Source organism: Cydia fagiglandana, chromosome 3 (assembly GCF_963556715.1).
Source record: "Cydia fagiglandana chromosome 3, ilCydFagi1.1, whole genome shotgun sequence".
Lineage (NCBI taxonomy): Eukaryota > Metazoa > Arthropoda > Insecta > Lepidoptera > Tortricidae > Cydia > Cydia fagiglandana.
This window is the reverse complement of record NC_085934.1, coordinates 9,390,751-9,406,661: the sequence shown is the minus strand read 5'-3', so window position 1 is coordinate 9,406,661 and position 15,911 is coordinate 9,390,751. Positions and strand designations below refer to the sequence as shown.

At 38.2% G+C, this 15,911-nt stretch overlaps 3 protein-coding genes across 4 annotated transcripts in view; 2 read left to right on the top strand and 1 right to left on the bottom strand.

Moving 5' to 3' along the window:
• LOC134680105 (uncharacterized) overlaps positions 1-10,332 on the top strand; it is a 134,324-nt gene extending 123,992 nt beyond the window's left edge. For both annotated transcript variants that reach the window (XM_063539151.1, XM_063539152.1), the window contains exons 4-5: positions 6,559-6,741; positions 7,557-10,332. In XM_063539151.1, the coding sequence (XP_063395221.1) occupies positions 6,559-6,741; positions 7,557-7,675 (302 nt within the window). In that variant the 3' untranslated portion in view covers positions 7,676-10,332. The remainder of the gene's footprint in view (positions 1-6,558; positions 6,742-7,556) is intronic.
• The window catches only part of LOC134680099 (sialic acid synthase), a 300,274-nt gene that overhangs the window by 228,193 nt on the left and 56,170 nt on the right, over positions 1-15,911 (top strand). The gene's annotated exons all lie outside the window — the stretch shown is intronic.
• On the bottom strand, positions 11,054-14,571 carry LOC134680104 (uncharacterized). Its single transcript, XM_063539150.1, has 4 exons — positions 14,516-14,571; positions 13,766-14,246; positions 13,262-13,380; positions 11,054-11,190 (listed from the first exon to the last, which is right to left on the bottom strand). The coding sequence occupies exons 1-4, from the start codon at positions 14,541-14,543 to the stop codon at positions 11,072-11,074; spliced, it is 747 nt and encodes a 248-aa protein (XP_063395220.1). The 5' UTR covers positions 14,544-14,571; the 3' UTR covers positions 11,054-11,071.

Genomic DNA, 15,911 nt, shown 5'->3' with positions numbered 1-15,911 from the left:
GGGAGGGAAAGTGCCTTAAATACTTAAGTTATTAGCTCAATTTACTTAAAGGAAACATTCTTTTGTTTTAAAAAGAAACAACACTGCATTGAAAGATTTTTATTTTTCTTTGGTTCCTCACTTTCGCTTGTCTAGAAATATTCTTGAATACTAAATATTCGATAATATGGATATTTTGTACGACAGACGAGTGTAAGACTAAGACCTAATGTGTTCTTGGAGAATTGGAATCATTAACATTAACCGTATCGACTAGTAGAATAAAATAGTGAGTGTTTAGAATGTTTCAAATCACCCACCGACTTGAAAAATAAAAGAAAGTTTCCTTCAACAAACACTACAAACACCTATCGGCGCTATCCGTCGCTGGCAGGAAATACAGCCCATGAAAAATCCTAATATATATGACGGAGGCACCACGGGCAGCACGGGTGTTTACACAGGATGGCGGGTGGGCGTAGTATCTCAATGTATTACTTCACAGCTAAATCAGTATGCTACCAGTGCATGAAATAATCTTTCGGACTTGTTAACCATACTAGTGCCTACTAAAATATCTAGTCACTATTGGGATGTATTTGGATTGCACTCAAATAAAAGGATCGCATAAAATCGTTCAAGTCTTTATTTAAATCAAGCTAGGCCGGCTCCAACCGTACACCTCTGACCCGAGAAGATTTAATTCCTTCTCAATTGGAGAAGGGTATCCCAATATGGGACCGGCAACAAACTCGGCGGGACACATCTTTTCAAAACAACACTTCTTCTCTTCATTTTACAAAGGTAAGCTTCTAATCACACGTAAGAAATCAAAATAACACTTGGAATAAAACACTTAGCTAAATGGTTAAAGAACGTTGGATTCTATAAGCTTTCAGAATAATCCTTCAGGTATAAGCCTTCAAAAACGTGGCGAATTAGGCACGAGGTTGGCTAACGTCCGATCTCTAGCGCGGTCCGATCAAGTCTGATTACGGAGCCTCACCGCTCCCGCCTTTTAAGTCGAGCAGGCACACCTGCTCGACCGGTCCACCAACATAACGACAAAACTACCAACTCGTGCCTACCTTCACCCAAGAGAACCCTCTTGACGTTCCAAAGCCTTCTACCTGTCATCTTAGTTCAACAACACGCCAATAGATGGCGTTAATCTCTACGCAACATTATGAATTTCGTTACAACCCGGTAATACGTAGCCAAACATTGCTAATCGACTTTAAACAGGCTTCTTTAACTATGAACTGTAACGCTGCAATACGTCCTTCTGGAGTCACGCTCCGACACGGCCGTCCTGCGGTACACACGTCCTCGTGTGTGGGTGTATGCATTTGCTTCTGAAACAAGGTACACAGCACAGTATCATATCGCTCGGTCACTCCTGACCAACAATTTGGGTCTCATTCATCATCGAATAAAATCAATGATCACATTTGATTCTTATTGCTCGGCTAACCTGACCAATTATACGGTCGGGGTAGATAAAACAAAAACAGGGTCACCAAAGACAGTCTTTCAATCAATCTAGATCTAATGATCGCAACAGCAATTGCACAAATGTCATCATCATCTCATCATCTCAGCTATAAGACGTCCACTGCTGAACAGAGGCCTCTCCCTTGGTTCACCATTCGTATCGGTTGGAAGCCACCCGCATCCAGCGTCTGCACAAATGTACTGTGTTTAAATTATACTCGTTAAATCTATAAAGCTCACAATGACCACCATCACCATGAACTCGTGACTGGACCACCATCCGATCATCTCGCAATGCTACACTCACAATGACCACCATCATCATGAATGCATGACCGGACCACCATCCAATCATCTCGCAATGCTACACTCACAATGACCACCATCATCATGAATGCACGACCGGACCACCATCCGATCATCTCGCAATGCTACACTCACAATGACCACCATCATCATGAATGCACGACCGGACCACCATCCGATCATCTCGTAATGCTACACTCACAATGACCACCATCATCATGAATGCATGACCGGACCACCATCCGATCGTCTAGCAATGCTACACTCACAATGACCACCATCATCATGAATGCATGACCGGACCACCATCCAATCATCTCGCAATGCTACACTCACAATGACCACCATCATCATGAATGCACGACCGGACCACCATCCGATCGTCTAGCAATGCTACACTTAGCAACACCAGCCGATGACACAGACCAAACGCACGCCACCACGTGTGGCCGCACAGCAACGGAAAAGAACATAAAAATCTACTTCCGGTGTTTTACGCCTACGTCTACGCTTGGTAAGTGTAATCTGACTGACTGTAATTGAGCATTATGAACTGCACGATCACACATTTTAACCATTACAACTACAATAGACAGTAACTTCGCTCGGTTATTCTGACCGTGCGCACTTGAGACCTTGTGACAACTCCAAATGATCGCATTTAATCTCTATTCAAATGGTATACCAACTATACCATACACATTAAATGTCAACATCCATTGTCACAAAATTATCTTAAATCAACATCAAATAGCGCCGCACCAACGGCTCATCTTACTTTCGCTTTCTACTTTAGCTTTAAACAGAAACTCGCTCAAGAGTTCCAATCTGAAGTAAAACAACTCAAAATAACCCCAACGAAATGTGAACTGCTCACCAGATAATAAAGTATGATGCACGTGTCCAAGTCAAAGGTCGTGGTGGTGAAAACCAACCCAAGCACGAAGGCTGACGCTTTCCGCCTTGCAGTTGCCGTTACTGTGGCAGATGGCGAGATGCACGATGTGGTTTATCGTAGCTGGCTGTTACTGAAATCATCATTTGCACTGTATCAGTTCTATCATGTATGCAGCTTAAACTCCAAGGTTTGTGAAATGCCCTAGTAGCGCACACAAAAGGCATGTTACCAATGGATACAGGACTTTAAAAAACTCAGAATAAGATTTAAACTTCAATGAGTGTGTTTTATTTTACTCCATGAACAAACACGTGTTCCTAAAATGAGTAAAAAGGTAAAAGGGCCAATACGAAAAGTGACAGCTAATTAGTTACGTTCGACTGTTATGCTTCGCCATTACACTCAAAATAAAAATCACTAATAAATAATCAGAACGAAACCCGTCCTTTTATTTCCAAATCTCCATCACAGAAGATTCTGCACAGCTGCTTCTGTGTTACAGGCGTGATGGCATCTGTAAGTTGTCTCTGCTCAGGTTGCAGCACACTGTAACATTAGTTTTCACATGCGTAGCTCATGTTTTCAAAGTAAGCACGATTTGTTATCTATCACGCCATTACGGGCAATCATTTGTCACAACTTGTTAATTACAAAACGATACAAAGGATGTCATAATCTTAATAGGAACATTTTCTACCGGTGCATATGTATCTTCATTAAAAATCCATTTTTGAGGGTAGATTCACAAGTAAGCGATGAAATAATATCACGTCGTGATAGTCGATAGTTGGTTTCAATTAAGAATATGGATTTCACAACAAAATAACTAAAGATCACTATGATTTACATGGATTATAAAAAAACAATTATAAAGAAACGTGGCGATACCAGAGATAACGTCACGTCACGACTGCTCTGTTCGATTGTCTCAATCATAATTCACAATTTCACAATAATTCACATCAAAAAACATAAAGAACTACACTCACCTTTCAATTAAGGCTAGACACGTGAGCTTACCATTACCACGTGTCTCGATGTAGGTCACCAAAAACACACCGTAAATACACCGCACTCCCACGTGGCTGTGTAAGCAATACATGAGACTCGGCATCCCACTTCTGATGACGGAGGCACCACGGGCAGCACGGGTGTTTACACAGGATGGCGGGTGGGCGTAGTATCTCAATGTATTACTTCACAGCTAAATCAGTATGCTACCAGTGCATGAAATAATCTTTCGGACTTGTTAACCATACTAGTGCCTACTAAAATATCTAGTCACTATTGGGATGTATTTGGATTGCACTCAAATAAAAGGATCGCATAAAATCGTTCAAGTCTTTATTTAAATCAAGCTAGGCCGGCTCCAACCGTACACCTCTGACCCGAGAAGATTTAATTCCTTCTCAATTGGAGAAGGGTATCCCAATATGGGACCGGCAACAAACTCGGCGGGACACATCTTTTCAAAACAACACTTCTTCTCTTCATTTTACAAAGGTAAGCTTCTAATCACACGTAAGAAATCAAAATAACACTTGGAATAAAACACTTAGCTAAATGGTTAAAGAACGTTGGATTCTATAAGCTTTCAGAATAATCCTTCAGGTATAAGCCTTCAAAAACGTGGCGAATTAGGCACGAGGTTGGCTAACGTCCGATCTCTAGCGCGGTCCGATCAAGTCTGATTACGGAGCCTCACCGCTCCCGCCTTTTAAGTCGAGCAGGCACACCTGCTCGACCGGTCCACCAACATAACGACAAAACTACCAACTCGTGCCTACCTTCACCCAAGAGAACCCTCTTGACGTTCCAAAGCCTTCTACCTGTCATCTTAGTTCAACAACACGCCAATAGATGGCGTTAATCTCTACGCAACATTATGAATTTCGTTACAACCCGGTAATACGTAGCCAAACATTGCTAATCGACTTTAAACAGGCTTCTTTAACTATGAACTGTAACGCTGCAATACGTCCTTCTGGAGTCACGCTCCGACATATATTTCAATACGAGGCCGTAACACTTTATGGCATTTTCAATTTCTTTTTATAATTGTATGAGCAGGTTCACCCAATACTTAAACATACATACATACATTTTGTTGCAATAGCACGCACGCAGGTCATCATTCCAATAAAAACGTTAAAATATTCAATCCGAGCCGCAAGCTTGGCCACTTCCACAAATGTACCTACAGCTGCGGAAAGATGAAATATTAATTTTCAATATACCCCGATTCAGGGCATTAACGGGAAAGTATTTTGCTTTCCTCGTTTACTACGCTTCAGTGGAGTCAGCGTTCAGTCTTGATTCGAAGGAAAGAGCTAAATACTATTACAGAAGAAACCATTTTGTTGTTTTCACCTTAATGCAATTGGTGTGAACGTGATTGAGGCCAATTTAGAGATGAATAAGATTACACTAAACTGATTTAAGATACTTTACAAAACGGAGAAGGTTAGGGTAACATGCCATTTCTGACCGCAACTGCACTACTAGAAGAACGCGTCGGTGTTATTGTCAAATTCCATAGTAAAATTAATGGTATTGCTGCTGTCGTTGGAAATGGACTGTCACCTTTAATCAAGGAATTGACGCCGCAACAGTTATGCAGCTGCAGTTGTCATCGGTCAACTCCACCTATATTTTGTAATTAGTATTAAATTATTATATTTATTCAAACCGCTGCTTTACTGGTCACTACCTAATACATAACATACCTAATTCGTATTTTGGTACCGCCCATTTGACCAATACATCAGACGCAGGAATTGTAGGACGACAAGTCAGATTAGTACCTAATTAGTACAAGTACACACATGAATATTGTTATGTCAACAGCAGTAAGCATTTGAGCAATGTAATCAACAATATTGAGTATGAGTATGCAAACAAGTGTTATTAGTTATTACATTACTGTGAACTTTGTTTCTATTTATCACTTTGAGTTACATTCTTATAAATGACTGTCACTTTATTACTTGTTTTAATCTGACACTAAACCTACCCTATACCTATTTAATAAGTATACCTACTAACTACATTTTTAACTTGGAGTATAATAATATAAATAATGCTTGTGGCAGTTACATAATACGGATACAAAAGCCTAAAAAACATTTTTAAGGCAACACGTATTAAAAAGTACCCAGTGAAATTAATTCCACTCTCCATTCTCACGGCCTATTTTAGGGTTCCATTAGCTCGTGTTACACTTAGATATTAACTAGCGATTAACCCCCTTATTCATAAACATCTACTAAAGTTGACAAGCCGATAATAATCGTTTGCCCCTTCCGACGTATCGGTATGATGGAAAGGGACAAACGATTATTATCACCTTGTCAACTTTAGCAAACGTGTATGAATAAAGCTGGAAACAAATTATCGGACGCGGCTGACGGACGCGGCTGACGGGCGCGACATAAAAGTGTGCACAGTGTTCGGGACGTGGCTTGCGGACGCGCAACAACGCTTATTTTTGTAATCCTTTAATTTGAGATTATACAGTAATTCCTTGTTGCGAACACACTCGATAATTCTTTCCTCCATTTTTACCGTACGCACGTCCAAGCTCTCGTGTAGTCCACGTCCTTCTGGCGCAGTGACGCGTCCCGCACCCCGTGCATACTACTGCATATACCGTCCGCGGACGTTTTCGGCTGACAGGAACATCCAGCGCGCCAGATTTCTGTCGGATGTCCGAAGGCTCAAGGTCAGCACAAGGTTACGTCCACGGCTTACCTCCGATAGTTTGCACAGTTCAGTGTATATTCATTATCTAGATACCTATAAGTCGCGGCTGTGAGCCGCGTTCGTCAGCCGCGTCCGATAATTTGTTTCCAGCTTAATGGGGTACTGTTTTCCGCACACAGAGAACCGCGCCGGCCCGTCCAATTTTGGGAATGTGATCAGTCAGATCCTACTGTGCAAGCAAATCACGCCAGACTTCAACCAGGAGGAGCTCTGCAGCATCGCCAAAGACACCCAGGAGATCACCAGGATAGTCACCGACATACAGGAGTACCTGCCTCAGCATGAAAACCTCAACCACTTAGGTTGGTATTGATACTATTGGTACACTTAACAATGGTCCGATATTTTGAATTCACCAAATTTATTCCTTACAATTTTATAAAATTAAATAACTAGAATAACTTGCTACAATGCTAGTAGGATAGCATCACTTTCACACAAACTCTAGCTCAATGTTCCATTTGTTCAAAGTCAATAAAATATGTATATATACTTAATTCTCTTTGATTTGATTGAGGGCACACGCCATACAGTGGTGGTATGAATTTCTTTTTCATTATTTGTTACGAAATGAAACTATAAGAAGCCCATTTAATATTGTATAATATTTTTTTCTCCTCATTCAGCCGTTACACAACACTTTTATCATTGCAAAAATATTCGTGACGGCTAATTGACAACGTTCTAAAACAAAAGTGGAAAACCATGTCCCATTATCATAAAAAACTTTTTGCGTGCAACGCCTCACCAGTCGCCCGCCTACTTTCATTGACATTAAGAACATTCCGCAAAGGAGTGCGGCGAAATGCCTATTCTCTTCTAACCTAAACACAGTTTCATGTATATTTAGGTATAGGGACAACAGTCTTCGTTGTATTGAAAGCGCTTGTAAGTTCACGAATGTATTAAAGTAAGAAGTAGTTAAATAATATTACTGTACTCTTCCACCAATTACTTTATTCCCACTAACGAAGTAATGTATACCTACACACTTAGTTGGCATTCAGATTCGGAGCGGCTCAGTAATCACACTTCATCAAGTAGACTGCATGCTCATTTGTCGCTATTGTTAAGGGGCCCATTCGCTGAAAGTAAATTATTCCGCGGATTGTTGCAGAGACCAACGTCGCGTTGAAAGGAGAAGAAATGAGCGGACTGTGGCGGAACAAACGAAGAGGCTCGCTGTACAAAAGCATGGGGGTGCTCTGTTGCGTTTCGCGACCGAACTATCTCTGAGGGTGACGCGTCTCGCCCCCGAGGCGGCTCGACTAACCGACTTCAATATAGCTCAAACACATAACAAGTGCAAGGTGCCTACCAGTCACAATAACTCAAGTGTTCAGAAGCAGTGTGAGTGTGTACGGAGTTCCGTATGCTTAGGGAAACGTTACGAGTGCGTGTGATGTGTACAGATTAGACAATGAAGGGGTCCATTATTATTGTCTAATTAATAGACGAGATAGCGTAGAGGAACATGAGGTGGATTAAATTTCTCATAAATTATGTAAATCACAATTCATAGGTAGAGATCATCGCGCACGGTAGATCAATTATAAACGTTTCTGTATCGTGTAGTCTAAGTAAAGTAATTATTATAATATATAACAGATAGACGGATTTAATTAATAAATATCGTGAATTGCCTGGAATGGGATCAACTGTTGTGTTTAAGTAGAATAGATTTAAAATATTCAATGCTTTTTGCACAAAATCTATATTTTACCTGCTAAATGTCTCATTTCGATTATGCATAGATAATTTTACCCAAATTAAGATAGAAAAGTACGATTCGCTTCAGTACTTACGGTACTCATATTAAGACTTAATTTCATCAGTTTCATCCATGTTTCATCAATCTTTGAAGCTAATCACTACAGTAGTACCTAGAACTGATATGAAAAATTCATACCGCAAGAGGCGGCGTCAATGTCGATTGTGTAGTGTTATGTCCCACATGTCGAGTCGTTGGTTTACAAAAATGTCCGCCATAATTATTACTGTTCCCATTATCTTGTCTTCCAATAAGCTAGTTTCACTTTTAAAAGAATTCAGTTAGATGAATATAAAACTTCCACAAGTCTCATTACATTAATTGCTTTTTCTTTCACAGAAACTTTCTGAAAAATGAGCTCTTCTTCATTTTTATACAATTGGCAAACTTACTTATCAAGTGTTACCTACGGGCCCACTGTCTGGACTTTCCTAAAGAAATAAATATGGCCTAGTCACAATTATAGATGACACCTTAAGCATTCTAGTCAATTATAAATTTGAGTAATGATATTATTTTCACCATAATATAATAGAATTATATTTATATATTGCTAATAATAATACAACTGACACCTACGAGTATGTATCTTAGATAATTATTAAAGTATTTCTGTAATTATGTACCTAAGTATTAGACTTTCATTGATAATAAATTAATAATTCTATTAGGAAGAAAACTGAAGATTATATTAGATACACATACTCGTATTGTATTGCAATACGCAATACTTATACGCTATTCGATTATATTTGATTGTTTATTAAATCGTTGTCATTTAGACTTCTCTACATTTTACTAAGTATAGCCATAAGTAGATACCTAAGAGATAAACTGATATCAAAGATATTGTGAGCATAATATTAGCTTTAATATTGTTTGCGCATGTATACTACTTGAGACGTATCTAAAGTAAATAGAGATCACAGGTATATTATAAAATGTAGATATCAAAGTAGCATTTTGTGCACTATGTACGCTTATCCGTTAGAGCAGTTTCATATTTTCCGATACAACTTTACACTGATATAAGAATATAAAAAAAATATCCATCGCATCACACACGTAAAGGCAGAAACATTTCATGCGTTCAACTTGCCGCAATATCAGTGTAAACCGACGTGGATCGTGTGACGGAAAATCACCCTTATGCCACTTTAAAAGTCGACTTGATAAAACTTTTAAATTTAAATTAATGTTCTTACCTTTTGGCAGCGCCTGTTTTAGGGCTGATTTAGACGGCGCGCGAACTCGCACGCGATTTTAGTTACATTGCGGACTGTTGGTTACGCTACCTACACAATTCAACCGACCGATCAAAAACCGCAATGTAATGAAACTCGCATCGTCTAAATGAGCCCTTATTACTGAGTCAAAAGAACTAAGTAGCGGTTTAGCATTTTACTAAATAAATTACCGATCGACCGGTCAAGGAACCCAGACCGCAGGCTTTAAATGCAATTAAAACTCACTCTCCAAACGGCACCTACTACTTTTCGCAGAAAACTTTTTTAAATTACTAGTCATATCATGGATTATATTTGACATAAGTAGTGATGGGCACCTTTGGACCCGGCATGGCTCAGAACGGGTTTTAGTTTTTTAAGTTTTATACATATGCATGTATACATAATAAATACTAGCAAATTAAATAACGAGATTAGTAGTCAATAGTTATTTTAACATGCAAGCGAGGAATAAAGAGACGACGTCCCGTCCATTGCACTACTGGACTGGATACGCTATTCTTGTTATCCAAAAGCGGTTTATTTAATATGACATTAAAATATGTCTAGAAATTATGTGTATTCTAAAAGTTGTGCAGCAAAACTCTTGTCATTAGAGGAGTTAGGATGGTTCATGCATTTAAAGTCCAAGCCAAGCTGCCAAGGGCCATGATTTCCTGTATTAATTAGCTGTGTTCTAACAAAGTCTAATTTTATCATGTACCCAATTCTACCCGTCTGTACTGTATCATTTCATCTGTGTGTTAGTTGTATAGTACCTAATCTCATTTTCTGTAAGACACATTCTACTGTATGCATTTACTAAAATGATGACTGTGATATACTCATAACATTAAATTATAAAAGAAAACATGCATTAAAATATGATTCAAACGTAACAACGTTTTTATTGTACCTATTCCCTATCAATCTCAAAAAACTCTATTTTATTGTAATTTAGAGCGAGAAATTATAATAGATACCTATGGATTTCAGTAGATATATTTTTAAGGCGCCAGTGACCTAAAATTTTAGCAAGACAAAAAAAATATTATCCGTCTATTTAATTTCAGTGTGAGGCCAAGTAAACGCGGGTCTGCCTTGTAACATGAAAATTAGATTAGTCCACCCGCTTGACGCAAATTAAATATTGAGTAACAGGCAGCCCGGAGGCTTTTTGGCTTCGCAATATGGTTTTTAGAAAAGGTAAAAAGGAAAATATTGGGAAATTCACGATGGCGTTATGAAATGTCTTAAGTAATATGATATTGAAAAAAAAACGCGAAATGGACAAACTTATAAGGTAAGTAACTCATGTTTCAAAATTAATAACTTATAATCTTGGTTCATAATAACTAGACAATTATCATGTCACCTATGGAAGTTAAGTAGTTTAGAGAACGGGCAACTTGGTTGACTAAGGGCCCGTTTAGACGATACGAGAACTCGCATGCGAGTTTAATTACATTGCGGGTTTTGATCGGTTGGTTGATTTGGACGTAACCAACAGTCCGCAATGTAACTAAAATTGCATGCGAGTTCGCGCGCCGTCTAATCAGCCCTTAATCCTGTTATTAAAAATAGGTAACAGATGTATTTAGAATAATAACACCAATGCAATATCTGAATTTCTGTTTAATTATCTTTTTCGTAGATGTCTCCACGATGTTTGATGTAGGGGATGGGGGTCCGGCCGCCACTGTATGCCCGCTGTCGTGTAGGGCGTTTCTCCTCGACTTCGCGTGAAGAATAAGCTAAAGGTGTAATACAAAATTATATAAATATGGGGGCCGTAAAATAAGGGTGCCACCCACCACTTTGATACCACTTAGGCACTACTTTATTAAAGCGCCGATTTAACCAAAAGGTCTAGCTAAGATGACAATAGCACTTCGACGAACGCCCAACAAAAAGAAAAAATGTACCGGTATGACTATTTCTATACGTTGTAAAAAAAATTCTATCAACGATTGTCATATTCACTATAGTGCTGCATCAAAAAACGCTGCAAAATGTGTTAAATAAAAGCATAAAAATAGGTACGATTGATCTTTAGGTCATTTGAACCAATTTGACCCGTAGCACTAAAGAAAAAGGAATAAACTCCACGTTACGTCGTCATATTTTTATATGAGAAAAAAATGTTCAGAAACCTATTGCGTGTGAAAGGGCTTTTTGAGCCGATTCTAAAAATATATCACCTCATTACATTTCAGCCATTAGTAGTAGTAAAATAATATTTTAATTATGATACATAGGTATAATTTCCTGTGTTCGTCCGACATACAATATACTTACATAAATTAAGTAAGTTTTAATTAAAATTACTGAACTTGTGCCAAAAAAACTGGTCAAGTGCGAGTCGGACTCGCGTTTCAAGGGTTCCGTACATCACACAATTTTCAACATTTTTTTTTGTACCTACGTGAAACGTGACGTGAGTGAAACGTCTTGAAAAACCCGAATGGGTCAATCAAAAACTAGATGTAACATGAAGTTTTCTGGCGTGGTGGCTTATATCTCTACATCTCTGAAGATTAAATGCCGAACAATAGTACAAGTGTCCAAAAGTCCAAATGCGTAGAGCTGTCCTAAACTCGAGCGTCCGACGGGTCGCGCTTCCTACAACTTCCGAAAGTGTTTTAAAAGCGAAGGCCGAAGAGAGATATTACCTACAGGGTGGCCAAAAAATAAGTGTATTCCCGTAGACAGGGAGGTTTTGGGATTATACGGAGCAACTTATAGTATGGGACCAACCCCGAAATCGCGAAAAAAGAAGTATCCTCCCATAGAAAACGGACCAGCCAAAATGTATGAAACAGCCAAATTTTTCTTCGCGATTTCAGGGTTACACGTTGGCAACGGGAATACACTTCGTTAATTTTTTAGCCACCCTGTATACCTATAGTGCTTTTTAAAACACATAACAATAGTAACCTAATCAATCAGTACAGTCAGCAGCAGAAGTTGCTAAGCGGGCGAGTGGTTTAAAATGATCTGGACGTGACTTTATAGTAAGACAATAAGAGCATGTCAAGGTAATTTTGAACACCTCGCCCACTTAACAACTTTTGCTGTTGACTGTACTACAAGTACAATTGCGGCTATGTGCCAGATACAGCCTAGTCGCATTTTTTGTCTTCAGTTCGACTGACGCTTGAAGCTAAAGGCACGCCTCTTTGGGACGCTTCGGGCCTTCGGCCTTATGCGGATATCGGCCTAGGGCCTTCGCAATAGCTGTCTACATCACGTTTCACTTAACCATTGCGGCTGTGTCCCTAAAAAACATAACTGCATTTTTGTTCTTAAATCCGACTCACGCTTGACTCTAGATTTTTAATAGGTTTTCCTGTCATCTTTAGGTAAAGGACTATTTTGTGTATTTTTTTCAGAATTTTAGACCCAGTAGTTTCGGAGATAGAGGGGGGGGAATGGTAATTTTTTGTCTATTTTCTTGAATAACTTCTAAACTTTTTATGGTAAATTTATAAAAAAAATATATTTTAGATCCTCAAAATAAGCTCTTTCGTTTGATATGTAACACGATATAGTTTTCAAAACTTTGTTTTTTAATTTTATCGTTTACCCCCCAAAAGTAGCCCCTATGTTTAAAATTCATTTGTTGACGTTACATATCCGTCTCTGGGTCACAGACATACATATGTGTACCAAATTTCAACTTAATTGGTCCGGTAGTTTCGGAGCAAATTGGCTGTGACAGACGGACAGACGGACAGACAGACGCACGAGTGATCCTATAAGGGTTCCGTTTTTTCCTTTTGAGGTACGGAACCCTAAAAATAAAAATTATATTAGTTAACTTACTTTCACTAGAGTCTCTTGCTCTCCTATAGGGCTCCCTCACTCGAAATCCTTTGTAACGATCCTCTTGCCCGATATTGCTACGATCCTTTTGACTAAATGACTTCAATAGTGATGAAAACCTTGCAAAAAAATATTCCTATCAAATCATTCTAATTTAAATAAAACTTAGAAATGTTGTGAGTATATGAGTTGCAGGCAACTTGCGCGATCCAGGGTTGACCAGCCAACTCCGAGTTAACCGTTAAGACAGGGTTCAACCGGTTAACTCCGAGTTAGTGGCTAACCCTGGATTGCATAAGTGACCAGTAAACTAGTCCTGAAATCAAATTGTGAAGGAAAATGTTTTGACCCCATTTGTCTTAACTGGGACGGCGGCATTCGAGATCTAAAAATCTCATCTCGATTTGTGTCTAGTGCAATCTAAATAAAATGTGAGTTAATTTAGTTGTTTTTTGAGAATCAACAAGAACTACTTAGTTATTTAAATGTTTATTAGTAACTTACACGTTATTTGAACTCTTATCAGTTCCTCTCTTTAGGAGATCATCGACCCTGGCTATAACATATACGGGCGAATTATCATCTTCATCTTCTTCGTCGGGGATGGTTTTATCGTAAGAAGATGATCCTAACATGTCCAATAATCTATGTTTCTCTTGTTCAGTATTTACTGACTTGTAGCTATCTGGGTCATAAACTAGAACATCATCTGCATCCAGCCCGGTCAATTGATCAAATAATGTTGGTTCATACTTTTGCCTTATCTTTCGATTTGTTTCTTTTCTGCCGACAGTTTTTTGCTTTCCATATTTGTCACTAGCCTTGAGCGCAACTTCAAGCAACGCTCCAAGATCTTGGGGATTCAAAGAACGAAAGCTATCGTCATCATTATCATCATCGTCTTTTAACTGCTGCTGTTGCCATGCATTTTTGAGAAAATTCTGAGCTACAACTCGACAGACCGTTATATCCGCTATTGTGAATACTGTAAAAATCAAAATGGGTACACAAATCGATAGCTAAATATATTTTTTTATCTTCATAATTTCATAATTTTAAACTACACGCCCTCGCAATATGTTTCAAAGATAAATGACCTATATTGTAAATAAATTATTTTATACAATATGTTTTGTTTTGCTTTTTTCTCACCTACATAAACTACATACATGCCAACAATACTTCACATATTTGTTAGGGAAATTAGCTATCCTACTCGGACTTTTCCTATATAGGCTCATTAGGCTCACTTACCAGCCAATATTAGTATCAAGCCCGTCATCGTCCAAACGAACCCAGCCAATGGTAACCGATAATAGTTTTTCCTGAACACGAATATTGTTTTAATTAGTTCCACCTTAATTTTTAATTTTCTCTTATCACATATAAGAAACCCGTAAAACTAACATTTACGATGCGACAAAATTAAAATGAAAAGAAAATCCTAACAAACCTTCAGCATTTCTAAATAGGCATTATGAGAATTCAAACAAGAATAACTGCCTCATAAAGAATTGCTTCTCGTCGACATTGTTCTCTGGAAGCAGGTTGTAGGCCGACATTTACTAAATAACGTATCTCTGTTTTCTATTTTTCGGAATACTTAACCTGCATTGCAGTCGTCGTAGGTATTCATTTTAAACAAGAAAAGGCTAGGAAAAGACTTTAAATCTTACAGTAGCGGAATATACTTAGCTTATCGTGGCTTACATATAAGTATGTTATGTTATAATAGGTATTATTAGCATAAGTAAATTAAAAATAATGAAATAGCCTCTTCCAGTCAAAATTAAATTTCTATTAATCATTATTTACACTTCTGTGTATTCTTGACACGCGAAAAATTAATGATGTTTTTATATGATAGTTAGATTAAGTTGATTTATCAACTTAATCTTCTTTTATATCATGTAACATTTCTAACTGAAACATTTGTGAAGTACTATATCGGCCTAAGGTCTCTTTTAGAGATGGGCCGAATAATCGTTAATTATTCGGTAGCGCATATTTAACAAGTTTTCCAATGTTCGTATTCTGCTGAATTATTCATAGCAGTATTTTTTTATTATGTTTGTCTTATTGCAGCATTGTAAAACGTAAGCTCCCTCGGATTGTTTTAAGTTCTCTCTTCCATCAGGTTACGTTGTCCCGAAACACATGATGAGATATGATGAATCCATAGAATGTTGTGATTATTTTGAGATTACTGGAAATTTGCCGTTGACTTTTGTGCCTTTCTTAGAATCGTAGCGTAATACTGGCATTTCAAATAGTTTATTAGAATGGTATATTATTTTTTTGCAAACTCCATATTCGGCCCATCTCTATAGGTAGTCTCTTTCCTATAAGGAATACCTACACACGTACCTAGGTGATGGAATACCTACCTAGATATAATATATTATTTATAAATGCTGTGGTTGCGTGCGCGTTTAATGACATCCAACAAACTACCTCCCTACTTAGTAATAAATACGTTATAGTTCAGCGGCACGGCAATCCGCTAGTAATTAAATCGTTACGATACCTCATGACCAAAACAATGAAGTTATTATGTTTTGTACACTGCTAATACAAACAGTTTTGCATAAGGTACCTTATAAAATTACGGATGATGGACGGATGCAAGCAGGAAGATGAAAATGGGGGA